The 16,932-nt window shown below is 31.8% G+C and overlaps 1 protein-coding gene across 1 annotated transcript in view; it reads right to left on the minus strand.

Moving 5' to 3' along the window:
• Positions 1-135: 135 nt before the first annotated feature.
• The window catches only part of LOC130891112 (out at first protein), a 230,257-nt gene continuing 213,460 nt past the window's right edge, over positions 136-16,932 (minus strand). The window contains exon 4 of the mRNA XM_057795674.1: positions 136-7,184. Coding sequence (XP_057651657.1) covers positions 6,874-7,184 — 311 coding nt within the window. The 3' untranslated portion in view covers positions 136-6,873. The remainder of the gene's footprint in view (positions 7,185-16,932) is intronic.

A 16,932-nucleotide genomic window follows, 5' to 3' on the forward strand; every position in this document is an offset into this window, starting at 1 on the left:
CTCGTCTCCATTTTACTCGGATTGCTTGAGTAATTACCATGTAATGAATGTTTAATGTCGCGTTTCAATTAGAATAAAATATGGAAGATTCGTCAGTAGGGCTTGATGTAGGTTATTAGCATTCAAAAAGACAGACAATGTATCAAAATCTTTATTTTTATACATTATTACACTTTATTTATTACAATTTCTCAGGAAATAGTTGGTGGATTGTCAGTACAGTTATAATTCAGCCAAATCTAAAATATTCTTTCTATCCCCAATAGACGTTTTAAGAATCATTATTTCAAAAATTAATTCGAATGATTGTCGACGCAAATATTATCTCACGTTATACTCGCAAAAGTCGATTGAATAAAGTGTACACAATATTCCAAGTATCATAATGAGCCAGAATTCATTTGCGAAACTCTTTAAGGCAATAATGATCTCAGTGCTAAACAAACGTTTTTTTTGACATAATTTTGAGTAGAGATTGGTTAAAAAATGAAATTTAAATTCATCGTTACGCCAAGATGAAAGAAAATATAATTTATTTTTAAATAAATGTGATTTTGACACGAATTTCAAAAATAACTCTGCTTGTAGAAGAGCGTCATTTCATCGAACTAGTTTGGGAAGTCAACATTAGACCAAGTTGACAGAATAACGAATATAATCGAAAAGACTCAAAACAATAAAGGCTGCAGCTATCTACGCAGACGTTTGACTGGTATTATGAACTAGATGGAAATTGAATAAATTTTTTCTAGATAATATTCCAACTATCAAAGTTATGAGTTGAATTACAATAATAATTGTTGTAGCAAGTGAAGTATTGTTTTTTGAAAGAGACTGATTGTATGAAATACAGTTTTTAAAAGTCGAAACCAATCTGTCGTTATATTATAAAAAAAATTCTAATTCGTATCTCACAGACGAACCTTCAGTAACAAGTACAATGTAATGTACTAGGACCAGTGATACATAAAAGATTAAGAGGTATTTGTACCCTGTTGATTCAAGGCCCTTCTCTCTAACTTCGAGGTTTTAACTAGAGATTTTCCGGAGAAAGTAGGGTTAGTCAAATCTCATGATTCACTATTTCTATCTATGATTTCATTCAATCTATACTCCAATTGAAAATCTGAATTAATGAAAGGAATTCTACTATGTTAAACAAAAATGGAAGCTCTATGAGTAACTGATAAATGTGAGAGCGACTTATACTTTGTGTTTTTGGAGTTTGAAAGTTGTTTTGGATATTTACGGTCCAACATGCATTGATGTACAAGTGGGTAGTTTCACGAGAGTCAACCATACGCAGTAATAACTGATAGTTTCAAGGGGCTCAAGCAGGCCTAATTAACATAAAGACGAATGAGTTGTTGCACACTCAATAGGTAGAATCATAATCCAAACATTGTACGTAATTTACAATAATGATATCTCTGAGACAACTCTGTAATTTGGACAATAGGTAAAGACCACGATAAAGCTGCAACAAACTCGCAAGTATACATCGATAAAATTTAAAATTTGGATATAATAATAGAGAATTGAGTTAAAATAAGCAAAATCTCTCCATGTGAACCTTATAAATAACATTTCCATGAGCGTAAATTATATCCCAAGAAGAACTGGATATGAAATTTAGAAAAATGCATTGAATACTCATAATTTGTGCTGTAGCTACGGGTTTTTGCACGCACAAACATAATTTGAACAAAATATAGAGATTCTAGAATAATGAGCTGATAGTATGATTAACGTTCTTTAATATTTTAGAGACAGTGACCCTCTCAGAGGCTGTTAGTACTAAAGTTACAAGAGATTATGAGTATTGGCATCTGATTAATATGGGGTTTGAGCAGAGTACTCAACAGGACCAACCAAACGTTTCTAGTTAGTGTACAGAATTTCTATAACGAATTAAATTAATTATCGATATGGAAAAGCTGTTATTTAAAAATAAAAAGTTTGCAAGATCCTTGTATATGTTTAAATATCCATAATGAAATTTACTCACAGACTTGAGCTAATAGTCTTTGTGCTTGACAATACTTACCCAGTGAAACTATTTTGAATTTCAGCTTTTATAAAGAAATTGAATTGCATTACCTATTAATATGTGCTCCGTTTATTACAAGACGGAAATTTAATAAACTACAAGCTAGCTCGTGCAATGGTTCGCATATCTTGAAATTTCCGTAAAGCCGGGTACAAATCGTATTTCAAAATACTCACACAAGAAAAATCTGATGATGTTAGATCGAGTGATGAAACTGGTCATTGAGTGACATTTCTACCATGTTCGTTACACTCTCAGTCCTATATTCCAGTAAGGACATGGGGACTTCTTAGTTCACGTATCTTTTTTCTCTAGGTATCACAAATAGAGAGAACCTGCATTTTAACGACGAATTCGAACGACGAGTAGTGCGTTGGGTATCTAGATATCTTGTCTATGCACGTTTGAAAACACGTCTCCTTCACTATTATGAGCAACAGGAGCAACGTATCAATCTCAAATATCTCGTTATATTGAAAAAAACTCCGACTGAATGCTATAAATTGATGCAAGTTGCCTATGGGGACAATTCTCTATTTCGTGCGCGTGTTTTTGATTGGTGTAAGCGTTTTAGTGAGAGCCGAAAGTGCACTGAAGATGGAACAGACCTGGTTGCCCTGTGTCTGTTTCAACTCCGGAAACAGTGATCAAAATTAACCAAATTGTGCGTGCAGATCGTCTAATGAGCATCCGGATGATTGCCTAGGCTGTAAACGCCGATAAAAAAATGGATAGAAAAATTGTACATGAGGAATTACGCATGACAAAAGTCTGTGCGAAGTTGGTGCCTAAAAATCTGAATCCTGACCAAAAGTTCTTGCGTCAACGAGTCTGCTTAGATTTCCTTGAAAGCTTAGAAAGATTAGAAAAAGATCTGCCTTGAAAATGATTCGAATTGGGTCGATAAGCTCCTAAAGGAACTCACCAAAGAAGACTTCCAGCATTGCTTCGATCAGAGGAAAAAACGTATGGAAAGGTGTGTGGTGAGGGGAGGGGACTATATTGAAGGAAAGCATTCGAATGTAGAATAATTGTTATAATAAAACCCTTTTTCGCAACCAGTCTCGTTATTTAATAGCCAGACCTCGTATAAAAAGATTTCTAGTTGGAATGTTAATTTGCATACACTACAATTCTGTTTTAGTTGACGAATTTAAAATTAAAAGCTGAAATTTACTTATGGTTTGGCACTCATCTGGAGAGAATTTTAACTATTAGTAATATTTACATTGTCTACTCTCCCCTAAAACCTTCTACATAACTATTTCTTATCGCCTTTTCTCACAAACTATTTCCTGCTTTTTAAACAATATGAAGTATAGTATTAATCTAAAACTATTCACGAAAACAGAACCGAAAAAATAATGGATATCTGCATGAAACAAGTAAAACAGATTTTTCATTATATATATGCATATATAATCGACTGTTCAATGAGTTCTATCGTTCAATAAGAGATGTCGATATTAGGTTTGTCGTTTTAGTTTTTTTAAAATGGTAGTATGTATGTGCTTATGAGCATGTGTAGATCAGTTTTCTCAATTGTTTATTCCCAGTTGTTCAAAGTATATGTGTCATAGAAATTTTTTACAATTGAAAAACTAGTTCGGCAATAAAGTTGTAAGTTTTGGAAGGAAGCACCAAAACAAACTCACGAAATATTATTAGAGGTGTATATAATTAGTTTTCATATCCAAATTCAAGAGTAGAAATATCTGCTGTATTTAAAATTATGATAATACAGATAATACACGTGAAGGATTTCCAAAAAGTGCACTAGCGGTAGAAAATATATCAAGAATACAGTATGTAATTATGCAAGAGGGAGATTTAGAAGAAACCCTAGACATTACGTAGAAAGATCTGTGCAAGATGGATATCGTAATTATCGGAACAAAAGCATACTCATATATAAAATTCTCAATAAAATGCAATCTATTCTAACAATTTGAGTTCATCAAACTATTCAATTATACAAGAAACAAATATATTTGCTAATACTTTTACACTAAATTTATTAAAGACGATGATTCAGTTAATTCATTAATATTAACATAAACGTGACGAGGGAAGACTGTGATATTGTTTCAATGATACCGAGCTTAAATGGCGAATTAAGAAATTTTAGGGCTAATGCGTCAAAGAGCACATGGGAAAACATAGGAAATTCAAGGTCTCCAGAACTAACAAAAAATGGAGTAGTCAACTCTAGCAAAAAGAAATTCATTCACATCTCTAAATAGTTAAAAATATTGCTGTACACTATACATTAGTTTTGATGAAGATAAGACTTGTAATCACGATCTTAAATCGCAACAAGACGCTAAAGAGTGTACGACTCCAGAACTTAGACAACAAAGTGAATTAAGATCCAGCAATTTGTCAAGAAGGTGTTAATCAGAATAAGGAATATGAAAGGAATGTTGCTAAGGGATTACCTCCACAGTAGTAGACCAATGAAATTATAGTATTATTGTGAACTTTTGGATCATCTGAATGTAAAAGACAACGCAGTTAAAAAAATTGTAAAAAACGATTTCCATAGAATGAATGGAAAATATCAGCTACGCTAACGTATATCTATAATATTCCAGTTTCTCACTTCAGAAATGAAATATATAATTCAGTACATCACTTGAACAACTCCAGGGAAAGTATAACGAATAATAAAATCTCAAATCAACGACAAAACGTCTTATCTTATTGAACGACAAAACGTATGGAATAACAAGGTATTGAATCTATTTATCCAGAAATTTTTCATTAGTTACATTTAATTTTGATAAATATTGTGTAAAAAATCGAATCAATTTATGTAATATTTCAAATGATGTATATCAAGGACCGTTCTTAGGTAGTTTAAAATCTGTTGAATCACAATAGTGTATCTGTGGGAAAAATCATTTCTCATAGCTTTCAAAATAGCAGAAACATCGTCAGATTAAATGGAAGTTGTTTCATTAAATTCAAATTTCTGTTGCTTTGTAATATTATTGCAAAAGAAGCGATGCCTATCAATGTTTATAGAAGGATCAATTAGTTTAACCTTAGACTTATGGTCCGAGATATGGAATGTAGACAATTTTTGATACGAAGTGTCTATAGAGACACGGACATTATTAAAGAAATGAGCCGAATGAAACTTTATCTGTGTCTCTAATTTCAGCCGTGAATGTTACAATAATAATAAGCTTTAACTAACGGATGAATACTGTCCACGGATAAATACCATCCACCTACAGATGAAATCTGACATATATGTCATTTCTAATCCTAATATAATTTTTTCATTCATTTGGTTAGGTTAGTTTAGTTTTAAAATTCCCGTGTTTCGAACATTAAAATTTGACCACGGTTTTTTTCCATGAAGGGTGGTGATTTTGGATAATATGGTAAGATTTAGAGACACAGAAAAAAGCTTCATTTTGATCTGTTTCTATAAAAACTTTCCGGGTCTTTAAGGTTAAAATGATGGCCACGGATTTTTCTGTTGAGGGTGAGGATTTCTATAAAAATTTCCGTTTCTCTAGGAGCAACGAAAATTTCTGTGGAGGGTGCTAATAGCACCACCGTTTTTGATACTGTCACATTCCCATATCTACGTAACTAAAGCCTCTTTTTGTTCAAGACTCAATTGATTTTTAATAGGTCATATTAGAAGAAGAGCATTTTGTTGTTTTTTTGAGAGTACGTGATATGAACGGCTGACAATTGAACTTGACTTACGAAATAATTTGATCCTCTTAATCGACAAAGAATCTATATAAAAAAGAAGTTGCGATTATTTTTTGAAAGACTTCTACAAATGAATACACCTCAAGGTGTATGAGCACTTTCAAAATCCGTAATTTTTTTAGAATCGACAAATCCTAGTACAATAAGTTATAGTATGGATGAAATTGGAATTGAGGCAGCTTAAACAGAGCAATTTTCTCCTTTTTACATAATTCAACTATTAAATTCTTCCGAGGTTGATACGAAAATTTTTAATAAGGGCTCCTTCAGGTCATATTTCGGACTGGGTGAAAACGAACATTTTTACGCGATGAACATTCTATCAAATATATAAAACCTAGTACGAGTGGTACTAGTAATGGATAGGCCCCTTTCCCTATGAAAATATAGAACTTATAGACATAGATTTAGTAAAACAGGACTTGTCCCTTCGAAAGCAATTATACTTTACTTAGGAATCATTGGAGTTACTCAAGTCAATCATATTGCAATAGATAAACCCTCCAATCAAACTCACCAAACATGAGGCAGACCAAAAAGGTTCTATCAACTCAAATGATATAAAAACCTGTGGAAAATGAGTGAGTAAATTACAGGTGCCTTCATTGCATAGAGAAGAGAACGAATTTGGTTCTAATGACCTAGTAAACTGGTAGAAAAAATATCAAATTAAATACTAGACCTGGAAAATTTGTACAAAGATATTTTACAACAGAGCTAGACCAACCACTCAATCCTCACAGATACATTGCGGTATTTATCGCATACTTTTTGTTTTTTTGGTGTTGGGTTGAATAAGGAAAATGGTGAAACAATTGGGATTTATGTGAGAAAAATGATAATACAAGTTCGCGACTCCTTTGACTACTTATGGGTAATATTTAATTTATAAGTTTAAGTACAAATAATGAAGTCATCCATCGTACTCTTTGAAAAATAATTTACAAAAGTTGAAATGATTTTTGGTGTCCTTGAAATACATAGATAAATGATACTATACAATCTATACAGCACTAAGGCATGTTGGTCCATTTTTTAAGCGAATGTAAGGCAAAATACAAACATATACAAAAAGGTTTCTACTATGGTCATTCATCCCAAAGACATTGTTGTTTTTGTGAAACGTAATAATTAAACAAATGACAAATTTTACACGTTTTTATACCACATCTATAGCTCATCACTGAATTTTTCGTATGACTTTTTCCTTTACAATATTTTAATCCACAAGGATACCAGCCTATACAGAGTTCTAAGTGACATTCGCAAGGTGTCCACATATTTTTCATGTCGGTGCAGCTCGAAAGGAAATCCTCGGCGCCTAGATCGTTTGTTAAAAACCGATCAGGAGAAGTTGGGAACCGCTTTAGTGCTGGTTTATAAGACGATAATGGAATGCCTGAAACAAAATTTCAATAGTTAATTAAACAGGCGGATCGATTCAAGTAAATATTTAATAGTTCGTTCACATTTATACAGAATTTGGTGAAAATACTGATTTATATAATATAGTAATTTGAAATCAAATTGTATTTTTTTCTTATTTTTTAACTGCAACCGTACTCATTTTTTCATAGGTGCAAAGGTATGTCGTCTGAAAACTAAATTTTTTTAAACAACTACCTTTTTAGACTCTAATTTTGTTTATAATTCTTTCTATTTTAAGCTTTTTTGATAAACCTTGTCTTTCATATATCCCTAACGAAAGTAATATAGTGTTTAGACTAGGTACCTTGATGGTCACTCATTGTAAGACGTCATCTAATCCAGGATTATTGATGTGGTAGTATTGATGATTTTCTATTTTAGCTTTTTAATCAGTTTTTTTGAAGTTCAATAAAGATTTTATATCGTTGGTGAACCGAAAATGATGTTGATTTAACAACATTTCTGGAGAGCTTATCTTCGAAACATCTCAAGGCGTACAGGAACATTTCGGGATTTGGGTTCATGCTGGATATTTCCACATCCTAGTCCCGTTTATAGTGTTGTAATGAGAAGAGGAAAAGGTCGAGTGAATGTAGCGAAGGTTTAATGGTTCATGAATCCCTTTTGATGAAATAAAACTATAAAAAGGTCATAAAGCAACAAAGTTTTACATCGTAAAATACGCGCTGTGAGTATTTGGAGGGTCGCGGCTAATGATCATCCGTTTTAATAAGTTTCCCATAATTCCAAATTGAAAAGTCGAGATTTATTCGTAAAGATAATAAAATTTGGATAAAGGTTTTTAGATTATGTTGAATTGAATGAATTGTAACGAAGTCTTTTCCAGCTATATTATGAGCGTTTTCTTATTGGGAACGTGGCAAGGAAACACCAAAGTGGACTAACTTCAATGTATTTTCCGAGCTTTCCAATACTTATGTATTCATCTTCTGCGACTGAAATTATGGTCAAATACAATATAAGAAATATGTATAAATGTATACCAATAATAAAATTTTACTTACAATAATTAATTGAGATTTGTGGTGGCTTTATTCACGAAGATAAAAATTTAAAAACCGAAAATAGTTCGCCTTTCAAAATTTTAGAATTTTATTATGAGTCTACATTATTCAACAGAATAAATCTATTTATTACTATGCAAGGAATTAATCTCCGATCCAAACTAAAATGTCGGGTAATAAGTATACAACATTGCGCCTTCTACTTAACAGTTTCAGTCCGTTTCCTTTTCGTTGTCGAATGAAAATTAATCCCAAGCAGAAGAAATACGAGTATATCAATTATTAAATGTAAAAGATTTGATATCGAGTTTGAAAAGTATGTTCTTTAGTAATAAATATTCATTTTCACTTGAAAAATGTAGTGCTTATTTAAATTAATTATTGTGGTTATAGTGAGCTTTTTAATCAAAATAGACTATTAAGATGAAAAAATAAATTCATTTTAAGTAATTAAAGTGAATTGAGATACTTAATTACCTAGAAATTCAAATTAAAATTGTATCACCATATTGCAGATTCACTCACAAACAACAATGCGAAGAGAAGCAAATAATAGAATTAGTAAATAAAGAAACGAGGTAGTACGTTTACAAATGTATTTGCTTTCCTGGAACCACTTTCCTCAGATAAAGTCTGTATTTTTAGTTCTGGGGTAGATTTTAGTTAGATTATAGTTCTGGGGTATAATGGTCGTTCATACCGATAGAAAAAATCACTTTTATCACATTTCAAGATATCCAAACATTTGTTTGAATTTTTATTGCAAGCGAGCTTCTAATTAGCATCAAGCAATCGCCGCACTAACCTTACAACCTATCTAAGAGCACTGACACTATATTTTCAAACAACTTCCGGTAGATGGTGAAGATAACAAAACTTAAAATAACATTAAATAACCCTGGTACGATAGACGAGCAAAAAATATATGAAAATTAGTTAAGAACCTCGACATTTAAAAATTAGTTAGATATTGTGTCAACGCCTAAGCAACAAAGTTGTAGTGGAGATCCACTAGACATGAAAGTTAATGTAATAAAAACAAATGTAATGGCCATAGCAAGACTTCCAAACTCACATCTGAACATAAACATCTATGACACCGCAATAGAAAAAGTTGAGAAATTTAAATATCTTGGCAGCTGCATAACGACAAATGTAAACCCTGACGTCGAAGAAAAATCACGTATAGAACAAGCTAGAGTCATATTCCTAAAGATGAAAAACCTATTATGTAACGCACCCTTGAACGTAAACTTAAGTTCTCTTGTCTGGAGCAGAAACAAGGACATTAAAAGTGGATACCATGAACAGACTCGAAGCTTTTGAAATGTGGATCTTCCGTAGACTCCTAGAAATATGATGGCCTCAACATATACCTAACGATGAAGTGGTTAGACGTATGAGAAAGGGAAGAGAGTTACTCACAACAATAAAGAGAAGAAAGGCCGCTTATCTGGGCCACATACACTGTAATAACAAGTATGATATACTGAATTTAATAATATCGATAAAATCGAAGAAAAACGAGGACCTGGTCGCACACAATATTTCAGGAACAAAATAAGTATGCCGAAATTGTCGCCAACCTTCATGAAATGGACATGGCACCTGAGAAGAAGGTATCTCAAAGAAAAATATAGCTGAGTGTACCGAATTCGGTTGATCTCTGAAATTAAGAACTATCAACAAAGTCATTAACGTTTCTGAAAATATACAAATTAGTATATAGATATACATTGAAACGAATATTTTCCCGAAAAATTGGCTTTTGGAAGATAATTATAATCAGAAATGGAAATAGATTATTCAACGAAAACAATTTTTTATTTTATTGTATTCCTCATAATATATTTGTTTCATATTATTTTACAATGAATCTGTAATTCATCTTTGAGGTATAAAATAAAAAAAGATACTAGGTATATCGGTAGTGGTATTTTGTTCAAACATCTATAGACTTTATACGCTCTGATCGCTGTCGGAATACATTTCTAAACGGAATAAAAGAGATCTCCTTCGGAATATAAAGTAACCTTTGTTTTGTATTTTTATTTAGAAATATATGTATATCTTGAACTCCTGCACTTTCACAAAAATTGAAAAATGTATTTCTAAATAATGAATAATAATACAGGATTATTGTTAGTAGAAGAGAAGAAAATTATGTTCTAGCAGAAACAGGTATCAGTAAAAAACGATTCTTCTTCTTCTGATGCCGTCTTCTCATTGAAGGTTGGCGACCACGTTTTTAAATGCATCTCTGTCCCTCGCAACATGAAACAATTCTCCGACGCTGAAATTTTCCATTGTCTTATGTTCTTATGTTACGGAGCCAGGATTTCTTCTTCCTGTCGATGCCTTTGTCCTATGTAAGATGTTGTTCTTATCTTCTTTTGCGACTAATGCGTCTTAGTTCTTCGTCGTTGGTGATTCTATCAGTCCAGGGTATCTTCAAAATGCGTCTATAGAGCCACATCTCAAATGCCTCAAGTTGTTTGATCATTTGAGTTTTCAAGGTCCAAGTTTCCACTCCGTACGGCAGTACTGACCACATATAACATTCCATGCATCCTATTCTGACGTGGAGGTTTAGATTTCTGTTGGCAAACATTGAGGAGTACTTGACAAATGCCTTTCGAGCAATTTCAATTCTGATCTTGATTTCTTCGTCTGGATCCATTTGAGCGTTTATGACTGAACCAAGATCCTTATATTTTTGCCCTATTCTATTTGTTTCCCATTCAGTGTGAGAATAGGGTTAATATTAATATTTTGGTTTTAACTTATAACCATGAATTTAATTTTTCCAATATTTATAGTGAATACCACATTTTCACATTCTCGGTTGATTCTCTCTAATAGGCTTTGAAGATCTTCTTCGCTCTCAGCATTATCAGAAGGCAGAAGGATACGTCGAAGAGTCTATTAAAAAGAAAATTAACGTTGCTAATAAAATCGTCAATTTGTGTAGTTGTAGAAAAAGTATACTGTGGGAGAAGTACTTTTCTCACTCGAGAGTAAAGTTGAACTTTTCCACTTGTTGCACAATATACTATTTTCCGTTACACTAGATGAAACTTGAGTACACCATTATAAACCAGAAATAAAAATATCGTTGAAACCGTTCCCAGGAACGTGTCCTTATGGAAAGCAAGTTTTTTCGGCCAATACGGTTATAGCCAGATCGTGTTTATGAGGTTTCAATACAAATACTGGGTTGCCGAAAATCCTGGAGAAATATAAACCCAAACTAAACGTTTTCCTTTTCTAAAGGGGAAATTTCCAAGTTTAATATCACCCCCTGAGGTTTTTTTTTAAATAATTTAACGAATCCTCAGATAGAATATTGACTATTCCGAAATACGCAAGACGCAGTTGCGGAATTTAGTTAATTAAGGATATCCGCTCGACTTGTGTAGTATCATCTCTCCACGGAGGCAGAAACTCACTAAGAATTTAAACTATTCTATATAACGTAACCGCCTTTATAAAGTTTGTAAATTTAAGTCGGAAAGACAGTTGGGATGTTAGATTTCTAATATTTTCATAATCATCAATTTTTGGGATAAGGCAATTTGTTCTTTTTATTATAAATTGAATGGTTTTGTTTTGCTGTAGTTTCAAGGACCAACAACTCTCTTCGTTGTATGTTATGTACCCCGAAAGAGTCCACAATGTAACTGTTTTATGAAATATATGTAGTTTCAAGGACTAAAGTATTTTTGTTCACAAAGCTATCATAGTTTCCAAATAATTTTAAAATTTTATGAACATGAATACAAAAACTTATCACAACTTATTGACGAAGGAATATGATATATATATATATATATATATATATATATATATATATATATATATATATATATATATATAATATTACTTGGGTGGGTTGCCAAAAATACCGATATAAGCGTTTAAACTTACAACAAACTAGGAAAAGTTCAATCAGACAAGAAATTTAATTAAATAAAGTTGCTAAATGAAAATTTACGGGAGTTGTCTCAAATACTTCCAACCTAACAAATAAACAAGACTATTTTGGTTGCTAGGTTGAGGTTGGAAACTTTGCTGACAACCCTTGTATCTGTATTTATTTATTAGTTTTATTCACATCCAACTACTTCTTTTCTTTTGTGTAGACAAATAGCTATACGTACTAAATTAAACAACCATAAAAATTAAACGGCAAAACTTGGCTGAATAAGGGAAGATAGTAAATAAATATTACGGTGCGGTTTAATAACAACCACATATGTTTAAGTTGGATCGGGGTGTTCCGCAAAATACATTCTCAAATATGATCCTGCGGTTCCAGCTAATATTTGCTCTAGCGTCGAAGTAACTGCATTATTTGTAGATAGGGTGTTAACTATAGAGTGTTCCGGAGCAGGTAAGATGGGATATTATGACATGCCTTAATTTAATATGTATAAAATAACGAGAACGTAACGGGAACTTGAAAATTAACTGTCTCAAATTTTCATTACATTTATTTACATATGAAATACTAATTTTGTTCTACTTCCAATGATAATCATTTCTTTTTTCTAATTTATTGATGAAAATCTTTTTAAGAGAAAGTTGAACCGATAACTGTTGAGGATATAACGAAGCTTTTCTAATACCAAATTGGTATATGACATTGTCTTGGTCATAAAAATTGGAAGATCGTTTGTTGACGTTTTTTTGATGGAAAATTATGGAGAAATAACGATATGAAGGAAAATTGTGCATTAGGTAAACAGGATCGAAATTATGAGAAGCAATAAAAAAACGAAGAAACCTAATAGAGATTTCAATGGGAGAACAAAAAGGGATACAGAAGACTGTTTCAACAAAAGACAAATGTGAAAAATTAGTCAACGACATGCATATAGTATTACTCAAAAAAATTGGAGAATAATGTATATAATATCAAAAGACGTTGAGAAAAACTGCGCAAAAAATAAAATGATGAGAGTTAGAAACTAAACGGGGCTAATCGAGAGAAGAGAAAAAGAAATAAAAAAGTCGAAGAAGTATGAATACCTAGACGTAATGATTAACAAGTTGAAAACTATTAAAAAACGACATATTGACTTCAGACATAAAGAAAAACAAAGACCGACGAAAAAGTAATGACAATTCGAGGCCAGTAAACAAGTTAAGAACTATCAAAAACAAAATATTGACTGAAGAGGTTAAGATAATTATACCCAGAACATAATAAGACGAAAAATAATGTAATACGTCTTCACTGTGATGAAAATGGGAAAAGTTTATGATGAGAACAAAAAATATTAGAAACATTTCTGGGTCCAGTAAAGATCAAAAAGAGAACGAATCAAGGAATATTAGAAAAACACATATTGAAGAAGTATGGATCAGAAGCAGTAATAATTGGTATAAAATGCGTGGTTAAGACAGATCTAAATGCTTAGACGCGGTAGATGAGGCTTCAAATATTTAGAGGATATGAATTATGTTGGTGAAGATAAATGGACACATCGAATTGGAAACATTTTTTTTGAACTTGTGTTCCCAATGGACTGAATAGTTCAAAATATTGGGCGAATGTTTTGGGGAGTCTGCTTCATCGCGAGCATAGAGTATTCAGTAAAGTCCAAAACTTGCCTCATGCGAGTCATCCATTCACTAAAGTTAGCGACGATAACAGTAAAAAAGTTAAGAAAATGGTCCTCGTTCGTAAATCGGTATTCGAGAGAAAGCAAAGGCTCTCAACATATTCAATGGATCGAATTAACATCTTTTGGTTAATGTTTTGGGTATGAAGCGTGTACCTATATATTTGCAAAAACAGCGTGGTAGAGGTTACAAAATAATGCTTAATAAAGTAGCTGAGGACACCGTACACTTGTCGAAACAGCCCAAAAATTAAGCGAATTGCTCTTCCAAAATTATTCGAATCCGAAATAAACATGTCGAATCGTTTGAAAATCAAAGTGATGCTCATCATTTTTTTAAATTACTGTGATGTTGTTGAACACAATTTCGAACCAGAGGGTCAGAGTGTTAATAAGAAGGTCTAGTTGGCCATTTTGAGACATCTACGTGTAGTATTTTTTCCGTAAATGCTCGGATTTGTAGACGGACAATTCATGGATTTTAACAATGATGATGAGCCGCCACATTCCAGCATGATTATGACTGAGTTTTTGGCCAAGACGAAACGAGAGTCAATGTTCAGTTACCAAATTCACTAGGTCAGGTTGCCTGTAGCTTTTTCTATTTCCTGAACTCAAAAGTTCTCTCCAGGGATCGCGCTATCAGTTCGTTGAAGTCACAAAAAGGAATTTGATTTAAGGTACTGAAGGTCATCCCAGTCGAGACTCACAAAATTATGGAAAATTTTGCTTTCCTGGGTATAAAATCAGTTTGAATATTCGATTGTACTTTACCACACCAAAATAAGGTTTCTTAGTGCAAAACGGGTTTTTTGGAATCTAAAAGACGAAATAATCCCTTTTACGGAAGGAAAAAGAATGGAATATGAAACATATTGTTTAGCTTTCAGACTATACATTTCCAATAGCTCTTCTAAGTCACATTAATAAAATAAACGATTACATTTGGGGTTTTAGCAGAGGATTCAAAATGTAATTGAATTTATTTTCTAAACAAGTCAAGAAAGACTCATTTTCCGAAACTAAAAATAATTCCAGTAAGGAAAGACGGACTTGATAGCGATGAGAGAAGCTTATAAAGTCTTCATGAACAATTAGAACAGATATTCCAAAACTTGAAAATTATCAAACAGGACCTCAATAACATTGAATTATATAACTTGGTAGCATATAGTTTTTGTTTGATGTGAAAATAAAGTATTCATTACTAATAAAAATTTGTTTTATTAAATTTTTTTCGGTCTGCCAACATAATTTATTTTATCGGGCCATACTGTATAAAAGTTTAGCCATGTCTGTCCTATGTTATATGCCCCTAAATCTCTCTTTTCAGAAATTTAAACTCAAGTCTTAACGTATACAAGAATAAATATATTCATTCAATTAATAAATACCAATATATTTTAAATTTTATATTAAAAATAATCGTTTTGGATGGTATATTACAATAACAAATCACTGAGGAAAAATATATTTGATTTGTTCCACAAAGGCTCATTTCTATTAGAATTGATCTGAAAAACATCCAATTACTTCAATCCAATTTTTTATAAACTTTTTTAAATGAATAAACGTTATTAAAGCTTCAGATCTCATTTTATCTTGAAAATATTATCAATATTAGCAAACTTTTTGACATAATGACCAACAAAAGACACCTACGAGGTCTGGCTGCATTCAATTTGAATTAAATTATATCACTTATATTAATTGAAACCTTCGGATTAATATCGTCTCAGTTTGAGAAGACTCTCGAAAAACAAAAATCTTTTAGTGATCTTTAATCTAGCATTAGAAGAATTTTAAAATAGGTCTATTAATTCAAAGGCTTACCAATTTTTGTTGGCAAGAGGTTGGTGTGTGAATCATTATGATTAATAGTAGTGTAAATTTGGTACCAACAAAATAGTATTTTCTGTATTTTATTCCTAGATATTCCTAATTTGAAATACGAGCTAAAGTTTCATAAATATTCATGTGCCATAAGTAACAAGAATAATTATTATTTGTTAGTTGTTCATTAACAAACTTTTTGAACAGTTAATTTTTTTCTTTTTAAGTACTCGCGTGCTGGTAAACACGCTATTACTGGTATTCTGGAAGTTTCTATCACGCAACATGTTTACTCATCAAGTAAATCTTCTCACTGGCTTAATAACGTTTATGTCATATCATTTATAACACCAATCACAGGTAAGCAATTAAATGCCACCTAATACGTTTGTTTTCGGAAACTTGTTCCTTACAGTTATTTATTTAACTAATACGTATTACCAAAAAATCTACCAATTTCTTAAATTGTCAATGTCAGTGTCAATTTCGTGTTAATCTTTCATTATTTTAGTGTTTTCTTCACTTTGCTCCGTTGTTTTTTTGTATATGAGTGAGTACGCATTCTCAAATGCTCTCAAATACTCAAAATGAATATTCCATTTTGATTGAAAAATGCTCCTTTTAGTCACAATGCTGAATTAAAAAAAACTTTCCACGAGATAATGAATATTTTTTGCACAAATATATACATTTCAGGCTGGATATTAAGCGTTTTACATAGATACTTTCTTTCTTTTTCATTGATTTTAATTAATTTGTGATGTCAACCTTCTTTCTATACCTGGATAAGCGATTGATGCGTTCAAAACACATGGATTTGAGGTACCTTAATCGCAATGAAAAAAAAAATGCTTCGACAATTGGTTCAAACGTATGCGAAAGTGTATTGATGTTAATGGAGAATATTTTCAAAAAACAATAAAGCAATATCCAATTATTAATATTAGTTTTTATTTGTCTATCTCAAAACTTATGTAGCAACCGTATCGAGAAATAATCGAGAAATCATGACTAGAGTGCTAATTTACGATTTTTAGCTTTGTAGCATAAACTTTTTCTGCATATAAGTAGCTGATATTTAAATATTTGGTAATTCAATACTTTTGCGGTCCCCTCGTTTTTTGGCTACAGAAAATCGAAAAAGTCATCCGATTTCGATAAATTTTTTTTAAATCTTCTTTTTTACGGCGGATTTACGAAAAAAACTATGGGAATAAAAAAAATTAACTGCTTA

This window comes from Diorhabda carinulata, chromosome 3, assembly GCF_026250575.1.
Source record: "Diorhabda carinulata isolate Delta chromosome 3, icDioCari1.1, whole genome shotgun sequence".
NCBI lineage: Eukaryota > Metazoa > Arthropoda > Insecta > Coleoptera > Chrysomelidae > Diorhabda > Diorhabda carinulata.